The 27,117-nt window shown below is 44.1% G+C and overlaps 1 protein-coding gene across 5 annotated transcripts in view; it reads left to right on the top strand.

The window, feature by feature from the left end:
• Positions 1-21,926, top strand: part of rasgef1ba (RasGEF domain family, member 1Ba) — a 73,289-nt gene extending 51,363 nt beyond the window's left edge. For 4 of the 5 annotated variants that reach the window (XM_035379144.1, XM_035379142.1, XM_035379141.1 and 1 more), the window contains 13 exons: positions 5,757-5,939; positions 6,067-6,189; positions 6,444-6,581; positions 11,370-11,582; positions 12,006-12,080; positions 13,257-13,352; positions 13,466-13,568; positions 15,143-15,222; positions 15,660-15,755; positions 17,495-17,590; positions 17,945-18,068; positions 18,866-18,938; positions 20,102-21,926. In XM_035379144.1, the coding sequence (XP_035235035.1) occupies positions 5,757-5,939; positions 6,067-6,189; positions 6,444-6,581; positions 11,370-11,582; positions 12,006-12,080; positions 13,257-13,352; positions 13,466-13,568; positions 15,143-15,222; positions 15,660-15,755; positions 17,495-17,590; positions 17,945-18,068; positions 18,866-18,938; positions 20,102-20,126 (1,425 nt within the window). In that variant the 3' untranslated portion in view covers positions 20,127-21,926. Of the gene's footprint in view, positions 1-769; positions 1,043-5,756; positions 5,940-6,066; positions 6,190-6,443; positions 6,582-11,369; positions 11,583-12,005; positions 12,081-13,256; positions 13,353-13,465; positions 13,569-15,142; positions 15,223-15,659; positions 15,756-17,494; positions 17,591-17,944; positions 18,069-18,865; positions 18,939-20,101 lie in introns of those variants that run through there. The other variant, XM_035379145.1, reaches the window with a different exon arrangement.
• The last annotated feature ends 5,191 nt before the right edge of the window (positions 21,927-27,117 follow it).

Raw genomic sequence — 27,117 nt, 5'->3', positions numbered from 1 at the left:
GTGTGTGCAAACTTTACCACCAGCCTTTTTTATCCTGTTGCAATGTAAAACTCTTGTGAATTTCAGGCATGGGCATATTTTCCTTGCAGTGATGAAGTTACCTTGCGCTTTGAAGTTGCACCCAGCATTGATTATTTTACCTTTGAACTTTTCTAGTTCTTGCCCATGGCTGTGGTTTTCGTCCGAAGTTGTCAGCATTCCAACAATCCCACCCGCTGATCTCTGTATTTAATAAAGAGGTCAGTGGTCAAGCCCTAGGTCCATCCTATCTTTCAGCATTTTTGGAATTTGTCTTTTTGGAATTAGCCTCAGGAAAATGACAAAGGCAAATTAAGATTAATTAACTTTTTTGTAATTTTATTATTATTAATAATAATAATAATAATAATAATAATAATAATAACAATAATAATAACAACAATAACAATAACAATAACAATAATAATATTATTATTATTATTATATTGCACCGAATGAATAGTAACAAGGAAGCATACCATTGGAACTGTTTTCCAGTGAATATATAGTATTTTTATTCAGTTATTTTTCCCCATGAATTTGATTCCCATACATTGGGGCTAACAGTTCTTTAAACAAGTGGGTGTCCGTATAATTCATATGAAACATTACAATAAACAGCAGTACGCCCCTCACAGTTGATGGACAGGCTAAATGCTGCCGTAGTAGTTCCATGCTTCTCTTCTCTAATTGGCTCTTGCTGGTCATTGTAGTAGAATGTCACGAAGAAGGCGGTCTTTCCCGGCTCTTTGACTAATAGCCCTACATGTGAAGTCCGTAGTGTGTGGTTCAGTCAGTGGGTGGATGTGTCGGGAATTGTCATGTGTATGTATGTTTGGATATTCACAGATTCAACTTTAGGCAGCTGAATTGGGATGCATCTCTTTCATCTATTGTAAAGCGAAGTTTAACCATTTAAAGATAAGGATAGCTCGCCTACATTAAATAAATTGCAGGAGATCGGAGAGACGTGTGAACTGATTTAGAAGACTTAAAACCTACAAACTCAGATTTCAGTTTCGAGGTGAGTGGATAGTCTCATTTGTCTCTGCGTTTTGAAAACGATTTTATTGCGCTATGTGTTATATTTTATATTTTTACTGTATCCAATCGATGATCTGTTTTCACCGACTATATTAATGCTAGTCTGTGCTGGGTGTACATGGATTAAGGCGCTGTTACTCCTCATATTAATAAACTGGCTGCATGTTCTGTATTTAAGATTTCACTTACATGCATAATAGGCAGAAAAGCAGTTGATTACAGTTTTGCTAATTCTTCCAGTGATAGGTTAACCTGACATTTTCATGTCTGATAAGAAGTAGCATTTACTTGGTGAATCGCTCTGCAGAAGAACTCATGCGGTGAAACGATGTATGGGTTTAGAAAAGCGCGAGTGCATGCATGATCACCTTTTAATAAGCATTTGAAGCAGTTACAGATAGCCTTCTGAACTTGCCTTTGATGGTGACTGTAGATTATGGCCTTAAAATCCGTAAATAATAGTCGTGATCGGGAGGTAATATTCGTAGAGAATTATCGTGCACCACTTGCTTTGACAATTAGCCTACATTGAGGTAACTCGGAGCGAGGGTTCACCGTCCTTACGTGTGTCGACCGCTTGGAATCGGTGGAATTGTTAGTGATTTTTAGTTGGGGGGAAAATATGGGAGTAGCGGAACCCAAGAACATCACACACTCCGCATGTCCGAGAACAGTGCTGTAATGTGTTATGTTGGACACTATCTGTAAGAAAATTTAAATAATCCAAATAAAAATGTCAGAATTATGCATACTGCAAATGATCAGAGGCATTTATTAGGTAGCACCTCTCAAACCGGCTCTACTATTGACTTTATAATTGTAAAAGCATCTTTTATTGAGGGCATATCTAATGTGTGGTTCCCCATACTGAGACTTTTGGCATTCGTCTTTCTTTGGACTATTTTTAGATGCACAGATCTTGGAGAGGTAAATAGGATTCTCTTGGCCACTGGACGTTTCGAGATCACAATCTCCTGTCCTTTATGACTCTGTGCCCAGAGTGGTACAAAGAGAGCACTTGGATGCCTGAGTTCATATTACATCGCCACCTGTGTGCACTTTGTTAATGTTCATAGGAATCATGGGAATAGGAATGTTCTCACTGTACCTTGAGTCTAAACTGCTGACGTTATTGTGACTTGGAGGGACTTCGACCAAGGTATGATAATGTTTTTGTGCACCCTTCCGCCAAGATTCTGGAAGTAGTTTGCAATGTGAACAGAGTTCAGCTCGTGGGTAGCACTGGCGTGTGTAATTTGAGCACAGTTTCTGAGTCATTGTGAACCCCCCCCCCCCCACTGTATCATATGAGCAGTGTTTGTTTTAATATCTGCTCATATGATGCAGTTCGCTGCATCTGTGGACGTGCTCTGTTTTTGATAGTGACCTGTGTTTTGTTTGTTGTTTGAATGACAGGACAGCTTTTGCTATATCATGATTGTCTTGTCCACTGGATAACTCACAGGGTCTCAGTTCTCCAGTGCAGTAGCTCCCAGCTATCACAAAATGTTGTCACAATGTTTCCAGAATGTTCCATCAATGTTATAACATTGTCACTACATGGCAGCACCGTTGTGAGAACGTTTTTGTGTTAGCTGGGACAGACCCAAAAGGGACTGAGCCAGCCTTTCAGTTAGCGGATGTGTCAGGTGTCTCAAAGCCATGTGAGAAAACAGAAGTCTTGTTTATTCAGTTTCCCCACCATAAAAATCTACCAGGGGTTCTGGGTAGTTGCAGCGAACTGGAAACAAGTGTGGGAGCAATTTCCCGCATCCTGGCTTCAATTATATGGCTTTCTCTTCCCGGACGCTCTCTTATGGGCGGTCGTTAACACCTTGCTGGTGGGGCGGGATGTAAGTTTAGCCTCGGCGGCTATATAAAGTGAAATCCACCCACTCATCCTTCTCTGAGTGAAGCACTCATTGAAAAGCAAACTACAGCCAATTTGTGTATGAGTGCAGACTGGCTTTTCCTGGCGGTGCCATCCTGTTCTGAAGCAGTGTCTACGCTGTGAATCAATTCTCATTGAAATGTATGGGATTGCAGCACAGCAGTGCCTGTTGAATTGAATGTTTGAGTTGTATTGAGTGTATTAAGTATAAATTCATCCCTTTATTTTTGAGGTTTGGCGTGTTATGGTCGTCTGATACCAAACAGTGACAGTGCCGTTTCATAGCAGCCAAGCTTTTTAAAGGCCATTACTAATCTCCCAAATTTAGCTACCAGTGTGGGAGGAAGTCCCCTGTGAACCAAATTGCTGCGAGATGTTTTGACCCAGTCATCTTCTCAGCAGTGGTCAGAGATTACGGTCATCATGTGATGATGTCTTAACCGAACACTGTGCCAGTTTTGCAGCTGGGAGCATTTTTTTCCTGTTGATATTTTTTTTTATCATGATTTGCTTTGTTGAGCAATGGAGTGGAGAGTTTTCCAAAGAGGTCTCCTGGGATCGTTCTGGTTTCTTGACTGCGTTCCAGTTCCCTGGGTGTGGGGGCAGATGGCTTCACATGCTTCGCTGACTTGATTAAACCGTAACCAAAACAATGTCCTATTTTTGGGCACTGTGTGTTTTTGTTTGTGTCCGTACACATGTGGTGGTAAGCTTAAGCCAACGCCGTCTTGAGGACGTTTGCCTTTGTCTGCGTGCACGCCCAACACGTGGCTCGTATGCATCTAACACCTGGAGCTGAAATGCAAGTCGTTTCAGATGTCTTGTTTGCAGTCTGCGCCCGCTTTGTTTTAGACTTCTACAGGATTATGTGGCGATGCAGCTGCCATCTTTGGCCAATCAGGAGGTGCCGAGGCGGAGGGGGGCATTTGTATTCTGTTCGGAGTGCTGGGGCTTTGCCTCTACAATGGCCACCCAGACCCTTCTCTGGGCCCCCCACTGACGTCACCTGCACAGATGCGCTCTGGTGCCACACACACACACACACGTGTTGTGCCTTTTCGCACGTCTGAGGATGTGGTGGAATCGCGTGTGCTGAAATGCTAATGATGTAGCATCATTAGCATTAACATCAGATGTAATGTAATGCTAATGTTGCTAACAGTGTAGTGTTTCTAACCATTAAAAAAATAGGAAAGCCACTGTTGCAAAAAAAAACAAAATAAAAAATGTGGTATCAAAGTTGTATCAAGCAGCAGCTCATTCAATAGAATCTTTCGTAATTGTGTTTTAGTGACTTGTTTATTTTAGCATGTGATTTGGATCGAATGAGGAGATTGATTAAATCATCCAAGTTTATCAACAGCACGATTGATTACTGGTTTAGTTTTGACACCATGTATTTAGGTCGGGTGTAGGCGATGTGGTTAATTAGAAAAGGTTTGAGGTTCTCTTTGTTTCTTCTTTTAAGAGGGAATTTCGGGAGGGAAGCTGCAGTCTTGACATTGATATTTCTCCACTCCACTGATCTCATTGCCACAGTTGAATGGGGGGGGTGAGGTTGGGGGTGACTCTGATCTCTGAACAGATGCAGAGGACGCTGATCTGACTTCTAAGACTCTTTTTAATGCTAATATCCGTGGCCCAGCTTATGTTCCGTCTTATGGAAAAGGGGAACCCTGGCAACCCCCAAACTCCCTTTCTGACCCCAGCCCATGTGTGCTCACCCAAATGTCTCCCTGAATAGACGAGGGGAGGAGGGGGGGGGGGGCGGGGGGGGAGTTGCAGGCCGTGGAGTTGGCCATTGTCTGGGGGTCCCCTCGCCCCGTGCCGGGCCACTGAATGCCTCCATTGTGCGGTTTGGTAGCCCGCGGGAGCGCCTCTCCGTCACGGACACCGCTCGGAGGAAGAATCCGCCTAATCGCTTAATTGCCGGCAGGCTTTAGGAGGCAGTGTGAAAGGAGGTGTCATGGCGGCTCGCGATGGGCTCGCACAAGCCGGCCCAAAGTCAGGTGGTTCATTAGCATGGCAGCCTGGGTTCAGCCTGAGCAAGCAGGTGATTTTTTTTTGTTTTTGCTAGGATTGAGAAACGAACACAGAGAGTTCTGTGATGACCACCGAAATGTATGTTTTTACATGTATGCGGGGAGAGGGAGCGGGTTGTTCACGTGTTCCGACTCCGAAGAATCCTCCATTCAGTTGCTCGGTCCGTCTAATCCCCGGTTGGTCTTTGAATAAGTGTCATTCTGTTCGAAAAACCCTGATCTTCAGGTCAGAGTGTTCCTGGTTATCATGTGTCGTGTACATGAGTCTGCTGTGCTGATGCCCATGTGAGCTAAGAGCTTGTGGGAGATTATTGTGCTTAAGTCAATGCGGGGGGAAGGTCTCGGCTCCCGAGCGATCCGGTGGTATCACGGTGGATTAGAAAGTGTGGTTTCTGCCATGCTCTCATGTGATTTTTATGGGACCAATCAGATGCTGATCACTGGAGTAGCAGACATGCACTAAAAGCATTCGCATGTATGGTTTTGCTGACAACTTTTAATGAAGATAGTAAGCTACTTACATCTTACTTCTTGCAGCCAAGGGTATGTCTTAAATAATGAAAAATGTATGTTTTAAGTCTCTTAGGTCCACAGTCTAAGCTGCATGAGCTTTCTAGGGTTCTTTGAAAATATGAAAAAAAGCGCTTTCCTCAGAAATTGTGGTCAGCAAAATTTGTCCCGTTTGTAGCTTTTCCCAGAAATGTCCAGAGGACCAGGATTTGATCCAGTTTCCCATGAAAGTTTTTTAAATTTTTCAACAGGACAAGATGCCTCAAACTCCGCCATTTCCCACTGTGTTTGGCACCAGCGGTTACAACAGGAATCTCTACCAGACGGCGGAGGAGAGCTACTCCGGCCTGTATTACCATGAGAACAACCTCGTGTCAGGGTCTCTGGAAGCTCTCATTCAGCACTTAGTCCCCAACATGGACTACTACCCTGACGTGAGTGTCTGCACTCTCCCACAACACCTTGCTCACTTTTATGAGCGACTAATTCATGAAATCCAACTGTATTGTTGAAGTGGCTCTTTGCAATTTGTTGACGTGGCTTTCTGTTCTTCTGTCACAGAGGACGTACATCTTCACCTTCCTGCTCAGCTCCAGGGTGTTCATTCACCCTCACGAGCTGATGTCTAAGGTCTGTTACCTGTGTGTGGAGCACCAGAGACTCAGCGACCCCCAAGCTGATAAGGTACTGATCGCCCCAGCCTGTCCCTCTGCTCATTCCTAAACTCACCTTTAAAATCTTGTATTCAGTGTCCATACGTTCGATAAAATAATGTTTTTTAACGCCCATTCTTTTTCAACGATTTCACTTTTTCACCCATTCTTTAAAACTCATTATATTCCTCTTCATAGTAGTTTTTGATACATATTCCAAAGTTTTGTATCTGAATGGAATGGCGGCTATATTAACTTCTGAACTCTGTTTTTCTGAAACGGCAGATGAGGATCCGAAAGATGGCGCCGAAGATCCTGCAGCTGCTGTCGGAGTGGACGGAGACCTTCCCGTACGACTTCCGGGACGAGCGCATGATGCGCAGCCTGAAGGAGCTCACGCAGCGATTGGCCAGCGGGGATGAGGTCAGTGTGCCAGCAGACAGTAGCTCCTGTTACACCTCAGCTCTCTCATAACTTTCTCTCTTAGGCACTTTCACTCTCTCTCTTTATCTGAATATCTTTAACTCCCTCTCTTTCCCTTTATCTCAATCTCTGTAACTCTTTTCGTATGCTCTCTGTCTCTTTCTTGAAGTTATCAGGTCATCTCCTGCCTCCTGGCTAGTCTCATTCACTGTGCCTGTAGGCAGGTGTTCCTTATTCAGAAGTTTGTTGAATTACGAGTCTTGATCAACCTACTTTCTTGTTGGTTTTGATATGCTAGTTTTGATCTGTTTCTCCTTTTTTCCCTCTGCTTTCGGTTTGCTGAATATGTGCTCGCTGTACATCACTTCTTTTCCTTTCACATTAGTCCCCGTAGTACGTAGCACCGGAGAGCGAAGAAAAACATCTGCGTTTTGAAGTCTGCTTCCGTTTTTTATCCACCGGCTCCCAGCAGGGTATCATCTTAAAGCTTCTGATATGCATGCTCTTAACAGTGGAGAGAGAACGACCTGTGTTGGGTTTAAATGATCAAGCATGCCAGGATTAACAGTGAAATACCGTGCGCGAGGTTGCACAGTGGGGAATTGAGAGCAGGAATTGGGCCACCGGTTTTTTTTAGCTGCAGAACAGTTGGTTTTGGTTGGACGGGTTTGAAGAAAACCTGAAAAATTCAGATTTCTGGCTGTTACTGTAGCACTCTTACAGGGAATTTGATTAGTTGGGCTGATGTTGATTGCAACATAAAAGTTCCGGGAAACTGAAATGTATGATTTTCTGGTGTCGTTTTAATACTTTTTTGCATTTAGAATTGGCCCAGGAATATTTTTTAATGATTCTTGCAAAAAATACGTAGAAAAGCCTGTGTTGAGACTTGCTTGCTTTCCCCCTTGGCTGAACGGCAGGTTTTCAGTGGGCGGGGTTAACTTTGTACATTATATGTCACTAAAATGCTAAGACCAGTGAAATCCTTTCTACTTGTACTTTGCAAATAATGCTCTTGCCACTTTTGCGCAAGCAAGCAAAGTCGGAAATGCCTAAACATTGCACCTTCTCTGGATGCAGACAAACCAATAAGTTTTCTTAAAGAGACCCACAAGAAATGAGTTTCATTTCTGGAGGCCCACAGGCACTACAGTGTTGAATAACCACAATAGTTGATATTTGTTGTGCCCATTTTCGCAAGGAAGTCTACTATCTACAAAACAATGTGGATTTGCTAAAAAGCTAGTACTGGTGCATGGTGCATGGAAAACATTGTTTCTGGAGCATATCTGACCTGTTAAATTTCAGGGAAATTTGGGGACGTGTCAGTCATGAGTGGTAGTTTCCTACATGTAGTTTATGTGTCTTCAGTTTTCCTGGATTCTGCACCAAATAAAGACTGTGGTAAATACAGGATAGCTCCTTAAATGTGTGTAGTCGGCATGTGAACTGCATTACGGTGGCCTGCTTCTAATGTTCTGTTCTAAACTTTGTTAGTTTTGTTTTTCTGACTTCACCTTAATGTTATTACCCCGACCTCCCCTCCATAACGCCCCGTGACTTGATGGTATTGAGTCAGGTCCACACACTGTATCCTGCCTGTGGCGTCTCGTGTGTAACTTTCTTTGTATTGCCAGGAGGGGAATTACTGAGGCTAGCTAGAGGCAGCTAGCGTTCAGGCAGGCAGGCAGCGTTCCAACACGCTCGCTAACATCTGCTCAGTTGGACAGCTCCCTAAAGAAAGTGCCTTCTATTCAAAGAGCTTGTCTGGTGGCACAAAGTGTAGATACTGATTCTGCACCTTCTAAAACAATAAGGAGTGTTTAGAATGGTGAGACCATATGTGCCATTGGGTGACTAGTGTGCAGACTTTACCATCTCAGTAAAACCAGCCATGTGCACTGTCCATGTGATTTTGACTGCCTGCTAACTGTGAGACAGAATTCATAGTTCTTTGACTTTTTTGCTGCAGTAGGCAGTGATAGGCACTGTTGTTTTCCTTACAGTGTAGATGTTTGTGCACAACAATGTACAATGTGCGTGTGTGTATGTAAATGCATACAAGTGTGTGCATGTATACGTACATGCACCAGGAAGGTCCAAGAACAACAGAGACTGTCTCTAACCTTTGAATCGATTAGAAAGAGAGGGTTTGGACAGTAACTGTGTTCTCTGTTGATCCCAGGCACAGTACCAGTTTCCGGGAACAGCAGTGCACCTCACGTTATGGTGCAAGTTTGTCCCCTGGAACCTCTGACCTAACCTCCCCATACCAGCACCTGGAAAAACCCATCTGGGTCCTGGTTAGCTGTGCACTGATTGGACTTTGCTGGCTGGCAAAGAATCCTAGAATAGAGTCTCTAACATCTGTTTGTGGCATATTCCAGAGACCACGTTTCTCTTTCAGGCTTGGTTTGCAAGAGCTGTCATAATGGAAGCGCTTGGCTATATAGAGAAAGCTGAGGTCTGCTCCACAGCCAGTGAAAACAAGGCTTGCACCCCATGAGGGACCTGCTATGCCCACCCCCCAGAGCGAGGTCTAGAAGCCCCACCCCCTGTCCGAGCCGCCGCTTACATAAGAGGCAGCTTTCTGGAGCGGGTCATTTGATCCTGACAGGAAGTGATGTCACTTTGACGTGGGGAGGCGGGGCTCGGCTCAGTGACAGAGGTCGTGCCGTCAGCCCGGCTGCCGCTCGGTCGGTTTGCCAGCCCTGACTGACAGGGTGGGGCCAAAACTGAGTTTTTTTTAACGCGGGCCGTCACGACAGCCGAGCCGCATGATGCTCGAAAATGCCAGCTAGTTATCTGCCGGACCTGTTTCTAAATATACCCCCTCTATTTGTGGTGGGCACAGAAGCCTCGGCAGATGGTAAAGTTTTGAGAGACGATCAGCGATTCCCTTTGATCCCCTGCCCAGACACATATAAACAAGCGTCTCTTTCATCACTGTAACGGGATCCTAGGAAACTACAGGCCGGGTCTATCAGTCAAGGTGTGATCAAATGATCCCACTTCTGTGAAGTCCGTTGTAGCTACTATTAATCTCCACTGAGAGCTCCATTTGCGGCCACTCAACCGTACATCAGTGGTTAACCAGCAGAAGAGTGCAGCAGGGGAAGGTGTATCCAGGGAGTCTTTCTGTTGCCTCTAGTATATCCAAAGTGGTTTCCTTTGGAAAAGGACGTGGTCCAAATGGAAAGCAAATAAAGGTAGCTACATAGCTAAAAATCCAACATTTTGATGAAGCTGGTAAAAACAAGAGCAAATATCTTTTGGTCGAAGGCACTCATGTTTTTCACTATTCAGAATTTTAAAATTACAGCATCTTTTAACCTTGAACAGTGGTCAGTTATTGTAAATTACAAAGATGTTTTTTGATCTTCAGAATGGTTTCAATGTGAGACAGGACATTCTCTGTCGAGCTTGTAGAGCGTACCACACCTTCATAGTCTCACAGACATGAAAGTGGGTCATTTTTTTACCACTTAGGTAAGCAGTTCCTTACATACAAATTTGGGGCCATCTCTTGCTTTGTGTCAGAATCGGTTAACTTCTTTGAGATGCTGAGGGGCCTCTCAAAGTGCAGGTACCGCTGACTGAAGGTACCTCATTATTGCTGATTGACAGAAGAATTACAGGAAGGGCCACACTCTCCTGCCTTGCACATGACCTCCCCGTACCTGCTGATTAATGGGGTTTGTTTCAACCCATCCACAGATGCCTGTGGCGTTGTGCTGACTGCTTTGGAAACTGGAATAGACCGGACTGGGGGGGGGGGGGGGGGGTAAACTCCCCAAAAAACTGACAAGAAAAAAAGACCTAGACTTTGAACTCTGGCTTGACACATCCCTCCTACTCACTGAATATGGCATTCCTTAAGACGGCTTCTCTTCAGATCTTGGGCCCTGAGAATCTAGCCAGTAGATGTGGAATTGCTGGGACTTTGCGGCGAATCCCGGGAGAAGTGCATGTTGCCTTGAACGGGCCTCCGCACTCTGTTCCACCCGCCGGGAGAGGAACTAGGGCATGCTTATGTAACCCTCTCCCCCCTCCTAAGTGTGTCAAAGCCTGGTTATCTAACATCACGCAACTCCATATTGAGTTAGAAAAGGCGGGTCGAACCCTGGCGGGACCCCAGCTCTCTGGTCTAGTCTGGTCTGGTCTGGTCTAGTCATGCATTTTGCAAGCTCTGAAAAAAATGCGCAATTCTCTGTGCCAATTAGATTACAGCATACCATTGCTGCCCATTGACAGTGTTCCAGAACTTTCCATTGTCTGGGCTGTGGGGCTCAGCCTTCACACAGTCAAATGCCTTTGTTGCTTTTGTACAGTTATTGTTGTCCAAAATTACTTATACTTTCTTGTATTTAACTTTTGATATCTGCCAACTTGATGTCAACTTGACTTAGCAAAGACTTGAGTTAAGAGTGGCCTGGTTTAAGACAGTTAATGCTTGATACAGATCATGCAGAGTAAAGATTTCAAGATAATGCATCACAACACTGTTAATACAACTTCACACTAATATTTATTGTAAACAATTGACCGCTTCTAATCTACCAATTATTGCTGTTTGCTCTGATATCAGCAATAACAAAATATTGATTATCTGTCTACACTGAGTTGGGCTTTCTTGAGGAGTGTTTGGTTAGAAGAAGAATGGTTGCTCTGTGAATTCCTGTGTGGATTGAAGTTAAACCCTTGGGCAAGGAGTTTATCTTCAATAGAGTCAGTAACAATGGTGTTTCTGGCATTATAATTCACGCTGGCCTGCTGGTGTTGTTGCAGCTTTACCGCAAGGCTGTCCAGCAGATGTCCCAGACCCTGATCCGTAAGCTGACCGCCCTGAGCCAATACGAGGAGGCGCTGGCCAAAATCAACGCCACGGCGACCGACAGGCTGACTGTCCTGAAGACCAAACCGCAGTCCATCCAGAGGGACATCCTGACCATCTGCAATGACCCCTTCACCCTCTCCCAGCAGCTCACCCACATCGAACTTGTATGTACCACTTGGCAGGAGAGTCTGGGAAATGAAGTTTTTTGTTGTTATTATCGAGCACTGTTTTTAATTTGTCCAATCAGTTGTCTTTTTACTTATGCTGCCGATTGTATTTTCAGTAAAAGTAGCATTGAAGTGACCTTCATTCCTGGTCCTGGCAGGCTGCAGGGTCTGCTGATTTTTTGTTTCTACCTTAATATCAGCAACCAGTTCAGACCCAAGAAACCAGGTGGGGGGAGTTAACTGTAATTGGCTGCTTTGATTGGTCAATTAACTGCCGAGTAACCAGAAAAAAACAACAGACCCTGTGGCCTGCCAGGACCAGGAATGGAGATCACTGTTGTACAGGATAAACAAGCTCTTCATGTACTTCATTATCAACTACTTATCATATGCAGGTGGAATTAATGCATTTATTTTCAGGAAAGACTGAGCTACATTGGGCCTGAGGAGTTTATTCAAGCCTTTGCTCAGAAGGACCCACTGGACAATGATAAGGTATTGTGGGGCAGAACAGAGGAAGTCCCTTTAGCACCAGTTACATCAGAATTTGGCTAGTCCGTCTCGCGCTGTAGCTCAGAGTGGTTACTAGGTTTTGGCAACTAACCCTGAATTCAGTTCCTCCGCTAATTAAATCCTGCTTCAGTGCCTCAGGGAAGAAAGCTGGCCACAGCTTTGAATATCATCCCAAGATATCAATCTTAATTGGCATCAAAATAGGAAAGAAAATCAGATGTTTCACATTTGTGAGACTCTTAACACACTATGGCATGGCTGTCTGGCAGTGAAAAATTACGTTTTGATTGTACATAATCACTCTGTACTTGGAAGCCAAATACGTCATACGCTCTTATTAAAATGCACCATGTTCTTCATGGTGGAGTCTAGACATGCAAAATAGTTTTACTCTCATCGTTCAGCTTTTTTGAATAACATTCTGAATAGAATTCTCATCAGCGATAGCCTAGCAACCATTCAGCTCCGCAAAACCACTGCTGGTTTTGTTTGGATCGCATGGCCCTGGCTTTCGGCTGCTAGGCAACAGGAACCTCTCGGTTTTGGCGCGCTTTTCTTTGTGCTGCCCTGGAACTGTAAGAGCTTTCTTAAGTGAAGTTTTACGCTGTGGCTGCCTAGGAGAGGCACGATTTGCCGAAAGCGGCTGTCAGTCAAAGGGCCGATGAGCTCAGGATTAGTTGCTGGACAACAGATATGAGGGAGAGGAGTCTATAAATGGTGCTCGCAGTGATTAACGGGTGGAAAATGGACTAAAGGCCGTGTCTGAGTTACACGGTTCTAAGTCTGGTATTACAGATGCCTTTGGCCTCTAGCTAGGGCCTGCTATAGAGTCAAATGCTTTCAGTGGCTTAAATAGAGTTTGCTCCAAATGTTTTTTTTTTATTATTGGGTTTTCTGTCTGGGGATGGCTACAAACAAGGGAACTAGGGCATTATTTTCATCCAGTTTGTGGCACTGCTTCAGAAAATGTAACCACATCAGTGAAATGCCTATTCTGTAGTCTCTTATTTTTTTATTTTTATGCTCCTCTGCCAGTGATTGTTATTATTGTCCATTGTGTGTGTGTGTTTTTAAGAAAAAATATACAGTTATCTACAGCACATGTAAGGAAAGGCACTTCCCTCATTTTAATGGGACCTGTGCTTCCCTCACCCACAGAGTTGCTTCAGCGACCACAAGAAGGCCAGCAACCTGGAGGCGTACGTGGCTTGGTTCAACAGGCTCAGCTACCTGGTTGCCACGGAGATCTGCATGGTGGGTGCATCACCTGGCTATCTTTATCTCTCTCTGTCTCCCCCCCCCACCCCCCACCAAACCTGATGTGGTCCCTATCAGCCAGTTAATCATGTGCCTCTGCTCCCCTGCAGCCGGTTAAGAAGAAGCAGAGAGCGCGGGTCATCGAGTTCTTCATCGATGTGGCGCGGGAGTGCTTCAACATCGGCAACTTCAACTCCCTCATGGCCATTATCTGTGAGTTCTTTTTTTGCGTCTGTTTGTCTTTTCTCCCTTCCAACAGTTTGCCCCAATTTCTGTTCCTCACAAAAAAAGCTTTTGTTCGTAGAAAATTCGATCAGCTAATCTAGTTTGTTGTTTGGCACACATTTGTCAATCCTTGCGGCAGTATAAAACATGACTTTGCAGCGATTATATAGCTGTAATTAAAGGTGCTATTAATATGGTTGAGCTAGATTATTTAATTAGTGAGTTTCCCGCAGATAGAGATTGGGGAAAAACCAGCTGTGTGTGTCCGCTTCCTTGTTTTGAATACATAAAATAAAAATGGTTCCTCTGCCAGTTTGGATCGATAAGTCCCTGGGCTGTATGCTGTAATATGTGTGGGGTGGCTCAAAGCATCGTGGGTAGTGGGAACCAGCCTCCAGGGTGTCAGGGAGTGTCAGGGGGTGAAGTGGCTGGGTGGGGGGGGCGGGGTGGGGCACATGGCTGGTGGTGTGTCCCGCCACAGGCAGATGGTCAGTGCTGACTGACCGCCAAGTTGGGGGGGCCGGCACTTTTATTGAATTTTCTTTTTTTGGGGGGGGTAGGGGCTTAGGGGACTGTGGCAGCTGTCCGAGCCCTCATTTTCTCCCCAGAGACTCAGCCCTTGGCCAAGCTTTGCGCAGTCTCTCTCTGGGGAGATGGGGGGGGGGGGGGGGGGGGGGTGAAGTCAGACCGGTGTGAAGGCACAGACGTGTCATGGGAAAGGTTGGCGCGCTCCGAGCCGCAGCGCTCGCTTGGCGGCACGTTGCCCTGACCGTGCAGCGAGCGCGACTGAGGCGGCCGCCGGGGGCCAGGCCCGTCGCCGTGACGTCGGCGCTCGTTACAAAGACACAAACACCTGTCGGCACAGAAAAGACCCTTTGTTTAAAAAACAAAGAAAAACTAAAGAATCACCGCTCGCCCAGCGAGCTAAATGTTGACAGCCATAAAACAATGCTGCGGTCTCAGAACGTTTGTATCGCTGTCAATTTCTAACAAAACCGTTCTAAAAAATAAAAACAAGCCTGGCTCATTCTTTTATATAACTGTGCTTTGGCCTCCATTCATAAGTGATTAACTTTGATGTGAGGATAAGCTGCGAACAGAAGTACTACAGCGCAGTGCATGAATGATTAAAATGGTCTCTTTAAGCAGGGCTTCACAGTAGCGATAAAATGCAGTAGTCAGAGGTGAGGGCACAATTGCCCTGAGGAGGGTGGGTTTGTGGGTTAAAGTGTCCTGGGGGGTCACCGGGGAGACGTCTCCTTCCACCTCCCTGGATTGACCCCCCCCCCCCCCCCCAGTAGCACCATCTCCCTCACACGCCCTTTCACCATATGTTAAACATAGGATAGGGGGGCGCGCAGAAACTAGCTCCATTGTCCTTCCAGATGCTTCTGGCCTGTCCTAGGGGGTGGGGCGGGGTGAGACGGGTTAAAGGAAGAATGACAAACCGCTGCTGGGGGTTGTTTCTGTCTGAATGGCACGGATTGACGTTCACGTCCTTCTCTTCTCCAACCTACCCTCCTCCTCCCCCACCCCCGTCCAAACTCCTCCACCGCTCACAGCCGGGATGAACATGAGTCCGGTGTCCCGACTGAAGAAGACCTGGGCCAAGGTCAAAACGGCCAAATTCGACATCCTGGAGGTGAGGAAACGTACGGTATCAATATTGTGCTTCATTTACTGGCAAACATCAGTGGGTGGTGACTAAGCATGTGGGCGGGTAACGCTGTGTGGGCGAGCGCCTTTGACTGTGGTTTGCGTGGCAGGCTTCATGCTAATTGGAGCATTGTGAGGGGCTGAGTGTGCGTGGGTTCGGGAGGGTGCTCGGAAATTAAATGCGCACTTATACGGGTGACTCAGAACCGCCTCTGCGCATCTCGACGGTTAATCGAGTTTGATTGCGAGCTCAGATCGTAGGCCTCTTTGCTTTATTTGTCCTTTCAATTTTGGGGGATGTAGAGCTTCGCCATTGAGGGTGTTTATTCTCAGAACATGCAAAATAGAGGTTTTTCCCCCTGTGGAAGTTAGGGTATTTTATTACAAATCAATTCACCCTTTGGTTTTGTTTGAATTCTGCAGCACCAAATGGATCCTTCCAGCAATTTCTACAACTACAGGACAGCACTACGAGGGGCGACCCAGAGGTCCATAACGGCCCACAGCAGCAGAGAGAAGGTAAAAACCCCAAATCTTTCTCCACCCCCCTGCCCAAAACCCGACTGACATCCTGAACTTCTGAAGGCAAAATCCCCGAATTGAACTTCTGTGCCAGTTCTGACTCACGGCGAGACTGAGAGTTCATGGTGTTGTTGTTTTTTGAAGAGTAGAGCTTTATGTAATTTATTCAGCTTGCATCCTCCAAACAGTGGGAGGGTTACTCATGCACTCACAGCATTGTGGAGACCGGTTCCCACAAACCCAGTCACGGCGTTGCGCAATGCACATGTTTTCATTTTTGAGAGTGGTCATTTCGAAGGGGGCGTTCACTATCTGCGAGTGGAGGGAAAGTTTCCGCTCCAACAAAAATGTGCCCCAAAAAGCCATTTCACAACCAAAAGCAATAAATACTCCGTAATTTTAGTGGTGATTGATTATTATGTAAAAGTAGCGATTGTATCAGGCGTCTGATCTTTCATGTAATCTAAACACAATCCAGTCTGGGGAATGCAAGTGGCTTTGAAAGTAGGCCAGCAGACGGCGAAACGCACAAAAGTAGCCTTTGGTGCGTGTTCCGTTATCAACAGCGCACAGCGTTAAATACCTTATTTACGCTAAACAAGCACTGGGCCTTTCGATTGTTTTGACGGTTACGTAAGCCAGCGTTTTGAACCCAAAGGACAGTGGGGGTCAGCTTGCAAGACGGGTCGTCCGGGACTGACGTCAAGACGACGTGCCGTTTCCTCTTCAGACACGTTGTGCTCCCTTCTAGAAAACGTGGCACCGGGCCAGCTCACATTGTGTTCTCGCATCCCTACCGCGACCCGACGGTCCACAGTAGAGCAATAGCCGCTACGGCACCCCCAGCACTTAAGATAAAGAGCGTTGCCAGAATGTTTTGCGCCCCATCACTACCGATCTCTCGGGGGCGGTTGTGGTGGGCGGTTTGGAAGCGTTCGGCCACGGGGGGCTTGTTGAGGAGAGTTCACGAGCCGCCCACGTCTCGCTGGCCAGAGAGAGAGGACTAGCCGACCCAGCATCGACAGGCAGAGGTCATGAGACGAAATGTTCTCGGGCTAAAAACTGGAATCCCAGCCCTTCTGACTTCTTGGGTGGTTCACGGATGGTCACATCTTTCCGAGCATGGCAGATCATTTTTTATTTATTTTTTGTTCTCTCTCTCTGTTACGTAACATGTTTTTCCCAGAACGTCCTTACAGCTGTGAGCTCCTTTCACAAGGCGGGACAGAAATAATTCTGTACTTATATGCTAATGCGATTCCTCAGGGCTGAATTTAGCCATCAATGCTCCACTTGAGCTCTTTGGCGATCCTCAAGCAGTACATGCATTAATTAATTATGGACTCTCACATGCTTGTGATATAGTGTTTCTGAAGGTTCTCCAGGTCTGCATTACTGCTGTCTCATATCCTCTTCAATCCATTGTGAAAATTACAGGAAAAATATTGAAATTGAGAAATTTTGACTTGTGGTGCACTTCGGAGACCAAATAAGTATCAACTGTTTGTAAGGGACAAATGGGTGCAGCCTGAAAAGCCAACAGAAGAAGACTCAAGGTTGACGCTCTTGAGTGTCATCATGGGTGACCCTCTCGATGTCCACCTGTAGGACTCTTGCCTTAAGCTGTCAGTTTTGTCCATTAATGCCACTTCTGACACATGTTCTGGCCTGATCCCATCCCGTGGACTGTCTGTGCTATTACCTCAGCCTCATCAGTTTTTCTTTTCTTTTCATAGATCGTCATACCGTTCTTCAGCTTGTTAATCAAGGACATCTACTTCCTCAACGAGGGATGTGCCAACCGGTTGCCGAATGGCCAGGTGAATTTTGAAGTAAGTGGATTTTTATGTATTTAAAGATCAAAGGTTCTGGAGGTTAGAAGTAGAAGAGTTTTGTAGAGAGTTTACAGAGTGAAAAGAGATCAGGGCAGAATAAATGTGTCCTTGAAACATATGTTTTGTGTATAGTTTTCTATGTCAGCATTAAAAAATTGTGTTTTGAGTAGAATCAACTTGTGAACTTTTGTGAACCTTAGTAAGACAAAACAAGATCATGGAAAATGCATCCAAAGCACTATCTTTGGGATTCCTTGAACCCCTTCACCTCGGTCTGAATGGAGCAGGATGACTGAAGAACCTGTTTCCAGATTTTTATAACTTGATGTTTTTTTAATTTTTTAATTACAGAAATTCTGGGAGATGGCCAAGCAGGTGAGCGAGTTCATGACCTGGAAGAAGGTGGAGTGTCCCTTTGAGAGAGACCGCAAGATCCTTCACTACCTACTGACCGCGCCCGTGTTCAGTGAAGATGGTACGTGTCACCCCCCCTCCTCCAATCAGAGCGCCGCACAGCTCTGATGTCATAGCCGAGCAGGATTTTTTTTTCATGTTTGTTTTTCTGTCATCAGCTCGAAAAGAACATGATCCCATGGCTTAGGTGGCTTTTCATTTTGCATGCTTTCAGATTTTAAGCTTGACTGCTTCACCGGATTGGATTATTATTGGATACCGAACGCTGGCTCCCTCAGCCTCTTGACCCCAAAAACCACCAGGGGAACCAACTGACCCCATGACTATACTGTTTCTCTCGGGCCAATAGGTTAAAAATCTTTCCAAGTTCAGCCCAAAGCCCATTTTAGGTCAGTGTAGACTTGCTTCCCAAGTTTGTCCTGCCATTGCATAATATAATAGGTGAAGGACAATTTTGGGCAAAAAAAAAAAAAAAAAAAAACTCTGTTTAGTCTGGAATTCGATCCAACAAAATCAATCCCTAGAATGGTCACAACCACTATTCCTTGTGTATCCTGGCCTGATTGACTGTTTGAGTGATCCTCTTCCAAAACGCCTTTCACTGCATTATTACATTACTGTATATGCATATCAGACACCCTCATCTTGGGCGACCTTCACATTTCACAAGGCATAGTATTTACACCTGAATGTTAACTGGAACTCTGTGTCTGGACTTGAAAAGGCAACCTTGGGGTCTCCAGTATCTGGCAGCTGCCATGGCATCCTGACTTTGTGACAAAGCAGCGTTCTGGTCTTGAGCTCGCACCCCCTGTTAACATGTGCCAACAGTAACAAGATCGTCTCTTGTCCCCACAGCCTTGTATCTGGCGTCCTACGAGAGCGAAGGTCCTGAGAACAACATGGAGAAGGACAGATGGAAGTCTCTGAGGTGAGGTTCTTGGGTGGTGGTGATGGGGGGTCGGCCCCATTCATCAACCCTGTCAAACCAGGCCCCGCCCCCGTTTACAATCTCGCCCGGGGACCGCCTGGGCCCTCCGTCGCTCCGAGTCGATTTGTGTTCGATCGCCGGGTCGCCCTGTGCGTCAGCTTTGATGGATGGGTGGAAAATCACTGCGTTGAACCGAGTTCGCGTGCGTTAGCCTCAGGACTAGCGGCGGACTTGCTGACGAGGTGATGTTGTGCGGGCACTGAGACGGTACGCTTAAAGAGAAGAGAGCCCATCCTCGTTGTGTTTGAAGTGACTTTGCTTTATGAGTGATTTCTTTTTAAATCACAGCGCAGACACGGCGAAATACGTCAGTGCTACAGCAAGTTAAATTGCAATTTATATCACAGAAAGGACATTTGTTTTCAGTCTAGCAGCAGCAAGCTGATTACCCTTCACACTCATTATTAAAGGATATACCTATTATAGGGTCAGATGCTTTTACAAGGACCTGTGAGGAATCACATTCATTTATTCTTAACAAGCTGAAGACAAAACAAACTGCTCTGTCTTCCGTGCTTTGTTTTGTATTTTATTAAAAACAGTAATAAATACTAACGACATAAATATAGACAAGATTTTAGTGTCGTGGTACAAATGTATATGAATTTAAGCGGCTGTAGGAAGTGAACAGTAAGCACTTGGATCGCCTCATGACTCTGTGCTGATGCTCTCAGGGAAATCTCATGGCTCTGAGCTGGGCCATGTCTCCCGGTATCAATTCATCACCACATACGGTTCTCTTTTTCCTCCCGTGTGACTCAATGTGTCATTAACCGAACTGGGCCCCCCGACAGCAAAAAACGGTCCATCCGAGATGTGAATGAACCCATTAATGTTTCAGAGGAAACGAACCCTTGCGTGACCGAAAAGCCTAATCTCGAACGCGGGTGGCTTCAGGGAAATACCATAGCATTTCCACTGTGGCGATGTATTATCAGACTTTGAAACAGCTATGTGCTGGACTCTATTGTGATGCGGTTTTGAAACTGCAGTACCGCAGTAGCAAAATACTTTATTTAGTTAATAGTTTATTTTCAATATGCAAAAAGCTCTTTATCCCATCGATGTTGTTCTTAATACGTTTCTCGTTTCGGGTTTTGCAGGTCTACTCTGCTAAGTAGAGTATGAAGAGAAGAAGGTGAACGCTACAGTCGGCCCTTCAGAAGATGGGTCCCTGCTCGACTCAGCTGTGACCGAACAAAGTGAAAAGTATCCCCGTTTGGAGGGGAACGACAATCTTTACATTTCCAGCGACGACCTCGCCATTTAATTAATTTAGCCCGTCAGGGGTTTTCCTCTCCGCACGGGGCATTTCGGGACCGATTTTTCATCTCTTTGTAAGAATTTGTAGTCTTTTTTTCTAAAGGAAACACTATAGCTGTCAAAGAGAATGGCCCCAGAAGATTCTTTTTGATTTTTCGTTCTTCAGTCGAAGGACGTTTGCGAACAGTCCAGGCAGCAGGAGGGGACCCGGATTCTCTTGTCACAGAATGGTCTGACATTTTCAAAAAGTACGATCGCTTCACGAAACATTGGAGTTTTGCTGCTGGTTGGCTAACTGGAACGGTTCCAAAGCTGCTCTCTTTACGACCAGCATTATGCTTACTGTGACGGCAGTAGCGTCTATTTCTTAGCTGGAGCATTAATAATTTCAGTCCATAAGCTAACGTTATTTGTAGTTTTTGTTATCATGTACGTTCCTTTTTTGTGTGTGTAAATACAAGTATTGTGTCATTGTTTCCCAACATGGCAACCTGTTTTTTTTTAGAATGAAATATTCTCTCAGGCAGGAAGGTGCTAAATGTGCTGAGTGCATTTAGGAATTACTGATGTCATTTTCTGTGCTGTGCTTTTGTAATACACTAAAACAGGAATGCATCCCACCCAGCCTTCCCTCCCCTGCTTATCTCCAGAGCATTAGCCGCGAGCATAAATGGCGTCTAAGTGTGGAGATACCATGTCTATGTTCTCAATTATCGGTGTCATTTGGGCTCGACATTAGTCGCGTAAGCTAAGTATAGCGTTGGAGTGCTGGTTGCTTCTAGCACTTAAGATAGCCCACTTAGTCTGAGAAGAGGGTTTTTTCTGAATAACAGAGCCCCGCCCCTCTGATTCATAATGCAGATGTGTGATGAGGTGATAGAAGGCTTGTTACAGCAGAGAGGCTTTGTAAAGGCCATACGGTGTTGGGGCTAACAGTGGCTGTCAATCACCAGTATTTATCAACCAAACAAAAACAGCTCAGTTGATTTAAGTCCATGAGTCACTGATGGTACGTGATAGCTCCTCCCACTTTTGGGTTAAGACTCAGTGTTAAGACTTAGATCTCTGGTCATTTCACCAGGTGGGTACTGAAAATTAAAGCTATTTAAGCAAGTTGAAATTGTGAAAAGGATTCACGATTAAACTTTGCATTTGTTTTAACCCTGTTTGTGCAGGATTGGGTAAGCCCCTGTTAAAGTGTGTGTGTACTTTTTTTCCCCCGCCACATTGTCCAAAAAGTATTTATGTTCCCTAAAGTTATTTGTCCTATCATATTTCTTATATAATGTACTGATATTTACTGTTATTTTATTATGTTTTCCCTATTTAATTTTGTATTAGATACATAACATATGTTGGTCTGTTACTGCCCTAACTAATTTTCTATTAAAATCTGTGAGCGAAAACATTGTTTCCAGGATGCTCGGACATGAAATGAAGTTATATTTATTGACTGATGTCCAGCTTGCCTTGTATCATTTTTTTTTTTTTTAATCTCAAGTGCTATTGTGTTTAACTGTAAATAATTTATACTTTTTCTGTGCATATCGGTATGTATTTTGACTTTCCGAATGACTTAGAGGAAGTGTTTATACCTGAAATAGTTGTGTAAGATGAAAAAGATGACTAAATAAAAGAAAGTTGCCAGCATTTCGGTGAACCCTCCCACTCTTCCTGCAGTTCATTTTCAGATGTTTGGTGCAGTTGTGTGGCAGCACAGTGGTGCAATGAATAGCACTGTCACCTCACAGCAAGAAGGTCCTGGGTTCTAATTCTGGCCAGTATGGAGTTTGCATGTTAGCCACATGTCTGTGTGGGCTTCCTCCCACAGTCCAAAGAAATGCAGGTTAGGCTAATTGGAGAGTCTAAGAACATAAGTATGAGTGTATGAATGATGTATGCGATTAGCAATGGATTGGCGACCTGTCTAGGTTGCATTCCTGCCTCTTGCCTAGTGCATGATGGGATAGGCTCCAGCCACTCCTCCCACTCCAGCAACCCCTGATCAGGAATAAGTGGGTTGGATGAGAGATGGATGGATGGATGGTGGACTTGTAACATAAAACCTAAAACCAATCTCAAGTTCCAGTGCAGACATGCATGTCCAATGACACTTAAGATGCAAACCTCTGAGGAAATTTACTGAAGAGAGCCTTGGGCCTGCATTAATGAATTCATTTCAGCATGTACTAAAACATAAAATTCCCATTCAGAAAATTAACATCTCTGTGGATTAAGAAGTAATGACTGAATATATCATTAAAACAACACAAGCAGTGAGCTTGTTAACAACCAATGAACTATTGTTAATGGCTGTTACATCATAGCGTGTATGTGGGTGAACAGCACTATTGGAGAAAAGCTGCCAGGGGGGGGGGATCTCTTACTTGCAACAATAACTCATTCTAGCCCAGAGACTGGGTGAGCAAAGACACCCGAACATTGTGTCAGCTGACCAATGGATTTGAAACAACAAATACACAAACATGAGTAATTACTTATTGAAACCACAAACTAGTCGAGAATTATGTTCATCCATGCACGGACAACACATTGTGCAATATCAGAACAGAAAAGGAAACAATTTTAAACTGCAGCAGGATTCATAGTGGAATGCGGTATCTGTCTCTAATACAATGTCTTTCCTTTTTTAATAATTTCCGGTGAGTAGTGGAACCCTCAGAAACAGGCATTCTGGAGCTGCAGAACAACAGCTAATCAATTAAAGTGTAAACTTACATTGCCATCTAGTGATGTAAGCAACACACTGCATGTACCTTATTGAAATGTGTGAGCTCAACTAAACAGTCCACCATAAAGTTGAGTAATAAATTCCAAATCCAGTTATTATTTATATATGTTTTCTATATTTTTGTCATTTAACATTTTTCTGTCATTTATTATGCTGTTCTGGTTTCTACTGGCATATGAAAGATTAAAACAGAAGTCTGAGTCATCTGAATCAGCATTCATCATCTGCATTCCAAAATTCTGAAAATAGTATGTACTCCATCGTGAATCAAAGTGTTCTGTAGGAAATGCTATAATGGTTCTTTGTTAATAGCATGTTTTCTTTTATATTGATGTGTTGTCATCTGCCTGTACCGCCTGTCTTTTGAAGGACAGACCATAGTGCCACACTGTGGCAGAATTTGAGTATCGCATTATTTTTCCAATCTGTATGGTACCCAGCTATCCTTGACATTGCAGTGACAGCATTAGCGGTGGGGAATGCATGAATATATTTTTCACTGAACAAAGACCTTTTGATTTGTATAGGAGATAATGAGACAACAGTGCTTGCACTGCACACTGTGAGTGGGAGCCAGTAGCTGACTCTGGTCTTGTCACAGTTTCACAATATTGCTAGAATATTTCATTCACATTATCCTAAAATAAAAAAGAAAAGGCCTTGAGCTTGGCCTTGAAAGTAAAAGTTATCTGACTGCCTCTCCTAAGCCTTGGCAGGAATTTCAGAGAAGATCGTCAGTTTTAAACTTTGAGTAAAACAGATAAACCAGCAGCTTGAGAGCAAGCCATCTTGCAGGGTTGGGGGTGATCATAAGGTTACACAAGGGCAGAGGAATCCTTAATTTGTTTCTGAATTAAATCCTGAAATTAATTCTTAATGAAACTGGCATTCAGTGGCCATGGCTCCACATCTTTACAATAATTCTATAGGTGAGAACAACAGTGTCACACAACAAAGCGTGACACCCCGGGGAGGGAGGTGCGGCAGTACTGGGCAACACCGTTGTCTGTTGCATGGAGAGAGAGGGCGCCCCCACACAAACATGAAATAAAACAAACTGACACCTTCACCGTTCCCCCTCACGGGTGTCGGGCAAAAACAATAAACTAAAACAACAAGCTAAAATAACAAAGACAAAAAAAGTAAAACAGAGCAGCGACTTTTCAGTTTGCCTGCTCTGTAGCTGTATCTGTATCTTTGCTTGTGCAATCCAACTTTTTTGTACTCATGCTGTTTAAATTGTCTTATTCACATGCTGAATGAACTATGTAAATCAGGGGTGTCAAATTGAATTTCCAGGGGGCTGCAGTGTCTGTGGTTTCCTTTCAATCAGCTGCCAATCAGCAGCCTTGAGAACAAGGTATGGGAATTCTTCAGCCAATCGATGGCTTAAATGAACCACTAGTGCCAGTAATTCCCTGGAAACCATCTGACACTGTGGCCCTTCAGGACTGGAGTTTAACTCCTGTGGAGTAAATCTTTCAGAGTTTCACTGCACATTTACCTGTCACACTGCAATGTTTTTACATAATTTGGGGTGTGTGTACAGTCAACCGATTTTCAGTTCCTGCTAATTTTTCAGGATGCAATATGGCATACTTTATTTGTTGCTTTATAAAATCAAAGTGACGGTAAACTCACATTTTGTAGTGGTTACAGAATGACCATTTAAAGAAAGGAGTACATTTAGCAGAATTAATTGATGTTTAATTGTCGCCCTCTTCTGGTTAACACAATTATTTCGCTCTCTTAAAATATAAAATGTACATTAGCAAAAGTTTAACCCAGGCCATTTATTTCCAATAGCTTTTCTCTTGACAGCTCTGAACCACAACACTGAGCCAGTTAGGCGGAAAAGACACAGAACATTTTTCATCTCATTATAATTGCATAACCATCCTGTAAATGAGTATTTCCATGCGTGGCTTCCTGGAACATTACATCGGATACCAGCAACTGCCTGGCAACTGTCCCTGCATTAATACCTGGAGTTAGCCTACAGTTGCTACTGGTGCATATTGATGATCAGTACATTATGCATGCTCATTCACCTTCTTGATCTGTTCCTTATGTCCTGCATCCTGTGTGCATCCTGTGTAGTGAAACACAAGATGCGTATGTGCATTCTATTTTCACACATCCTTCCTTTTCACTCATGGTTCCTTTGGTTTTATATCTCGAGCAGAAACTTATTTATATCCCCCCGGGGTTATAATCTGATAAAGAAACACAATCAAGAACTACAATGCAGATCCTTGTGGCTGACCAATTACAATGGTGCATGTTATTGCTAACACAATTAAATTGTTTATTATGAGCCGTCTCTGTCTGTGTCTGTGCCTCACACACTCTTGCCTGACACACACTACATTCATACTGTTTGGACTTTGACCAGCACACACCATGTCTATGAGTATAAGACCAAGGCAGACCAATCTGCATGGAGGTCACTGTGTGGCTCTCAGGGGTCAGATTCACCCCCTCTTCAGTTGTTCATGTCGCTTCACTTTCTTGTTATTCGATACCACAGCGCCTTCCCTGTGTACCCTTTTCATTCATGAATACCGAGAAGATCAATAGAGGTGATTTTCATCGATGCTGAAAGTATGCCTGCATATTGTCAATGGCAGCAGTGGGCTCCTGCATTAAACTGAGACACCCTACTATAACAACGCAGAGATCTGTGCCTGTATAAAAAGAAGAGGCATAACTTTACACACATAGCCCCATGGATGCTAATGGGTAAATAATACAAACCATTTTTGCAAGGGTGAGATTTTCACTGAATGCTTTGTGCTTTGTTTGACACACAACATTACCAAAATGCCATTTGACAGCTTATTACATGCATATTATTAAATAATCTCTAGCATTAAGCATTGCATACAAATGGGACAATTTATATGATTATTGAGTGACATCAGGTAACTAGTCAGAGCTGATGTAAGAATTTAGCAAGGCTATACAGGAAACAATCCTATTGAATAAGAAACCAGCCTGAATCCCATGTATAATCAAATATTTGAGCTGCCGTATATTTGTCCACTCATTCGGTCAGGTGTTCTCTTGAATAAGATCCATTTGCTAACTGCAATGTTCTTTTGGTGAACTGCCCAAGCAAATAGACCTTTATTTATTAATGAAAACAACAAAGAACTGTGATGTGCTAGCTTTTATTTAATTTCTGATTCTGACGCTGCTTTACAGGCAATATGACACTAGACGATCGTGCTATTATGTCCACATGAGACAAGGTTCAAAACAAATTATATGATCTGAGAATAATGATGCAGACAAAGGGGATAGCAGGCATACCAGTTGACCCATCGCTTACATTGATCTGCAGTTAAGCATTCCTGGAACTCATAAGCCTACAGTCTACTGACCATTTTTTTCAATGATGACATCAGTCATCCTGAGCACAATCAATACTACGAGTCAGTCACATGAACACTGGAACCATGGAGGGCGTCCACATTTTTTCTTAACAAGAAGACATTTAGCAGTCAGTTATTTCTCACTAACATATCCATGCTACAGCAGATAGCCAATACCATGCTCAGTCTGTTTTAAAATGAGATTGTTTTCACAAATTAATTATTTAGTTTCAAGACTAAACCAGGTGAATGGCCTTTTTGTTATTGTTCAATATGACGTGTGAAAGTTGTCATTTCATCCACCAGTGACACTCCACTGGACACTGAGGATTACAGATTGTGAGCTGTGAATTGAAGCCACTCCGCTCCATAGAATTCTGGGTAATTAAAAAAAAAAATACAGTAGAAGCCAAGACAAAGATGGACAAAAAGTCCCAGGTGCGTGCCATAAATAAATGAAATTATGAAAAGGAACAGAGCGGCACCTGCACACTGACGTTGCTGCTCTCGAATGTGATGGTTCATCGGAAAAGCAAACAAAACAACATTGGACCTGCACTGGTGTTCGTCAGGGTGTGACGCGATGAGAATCGGTCTGGTTCAAAGGCTGCTCGTTCGATGAGCCGTCACATTTGGAAGCGAGCAATACCAGCTGCTGCGGTTCTTAAGGTGACGTTTCTTTTTTTTAAATTTTTTTTTAAATTAATTTTTTTTACATTCATTCAAT

The sequence above is a fragment of the Anguilla anguilla genome, chromosome 10 (assembly GCF_013347855.1).
Source record: "Anguilla anguilla isolate fAngAng1 chromosome 10, fAngAng1.pri, whole genome shotgun sequence".
NCBI classification, from domain to species: domain Eukaryota; kingdom Metazoa; phylum Chordata; class Actinopteri; order Anguilliformes; family Anguillidae; genus Anguilla; species Anguilla anguilla.
This window is presented reverse-complemented; position numbering and strand designations above follow the sequence as displayed.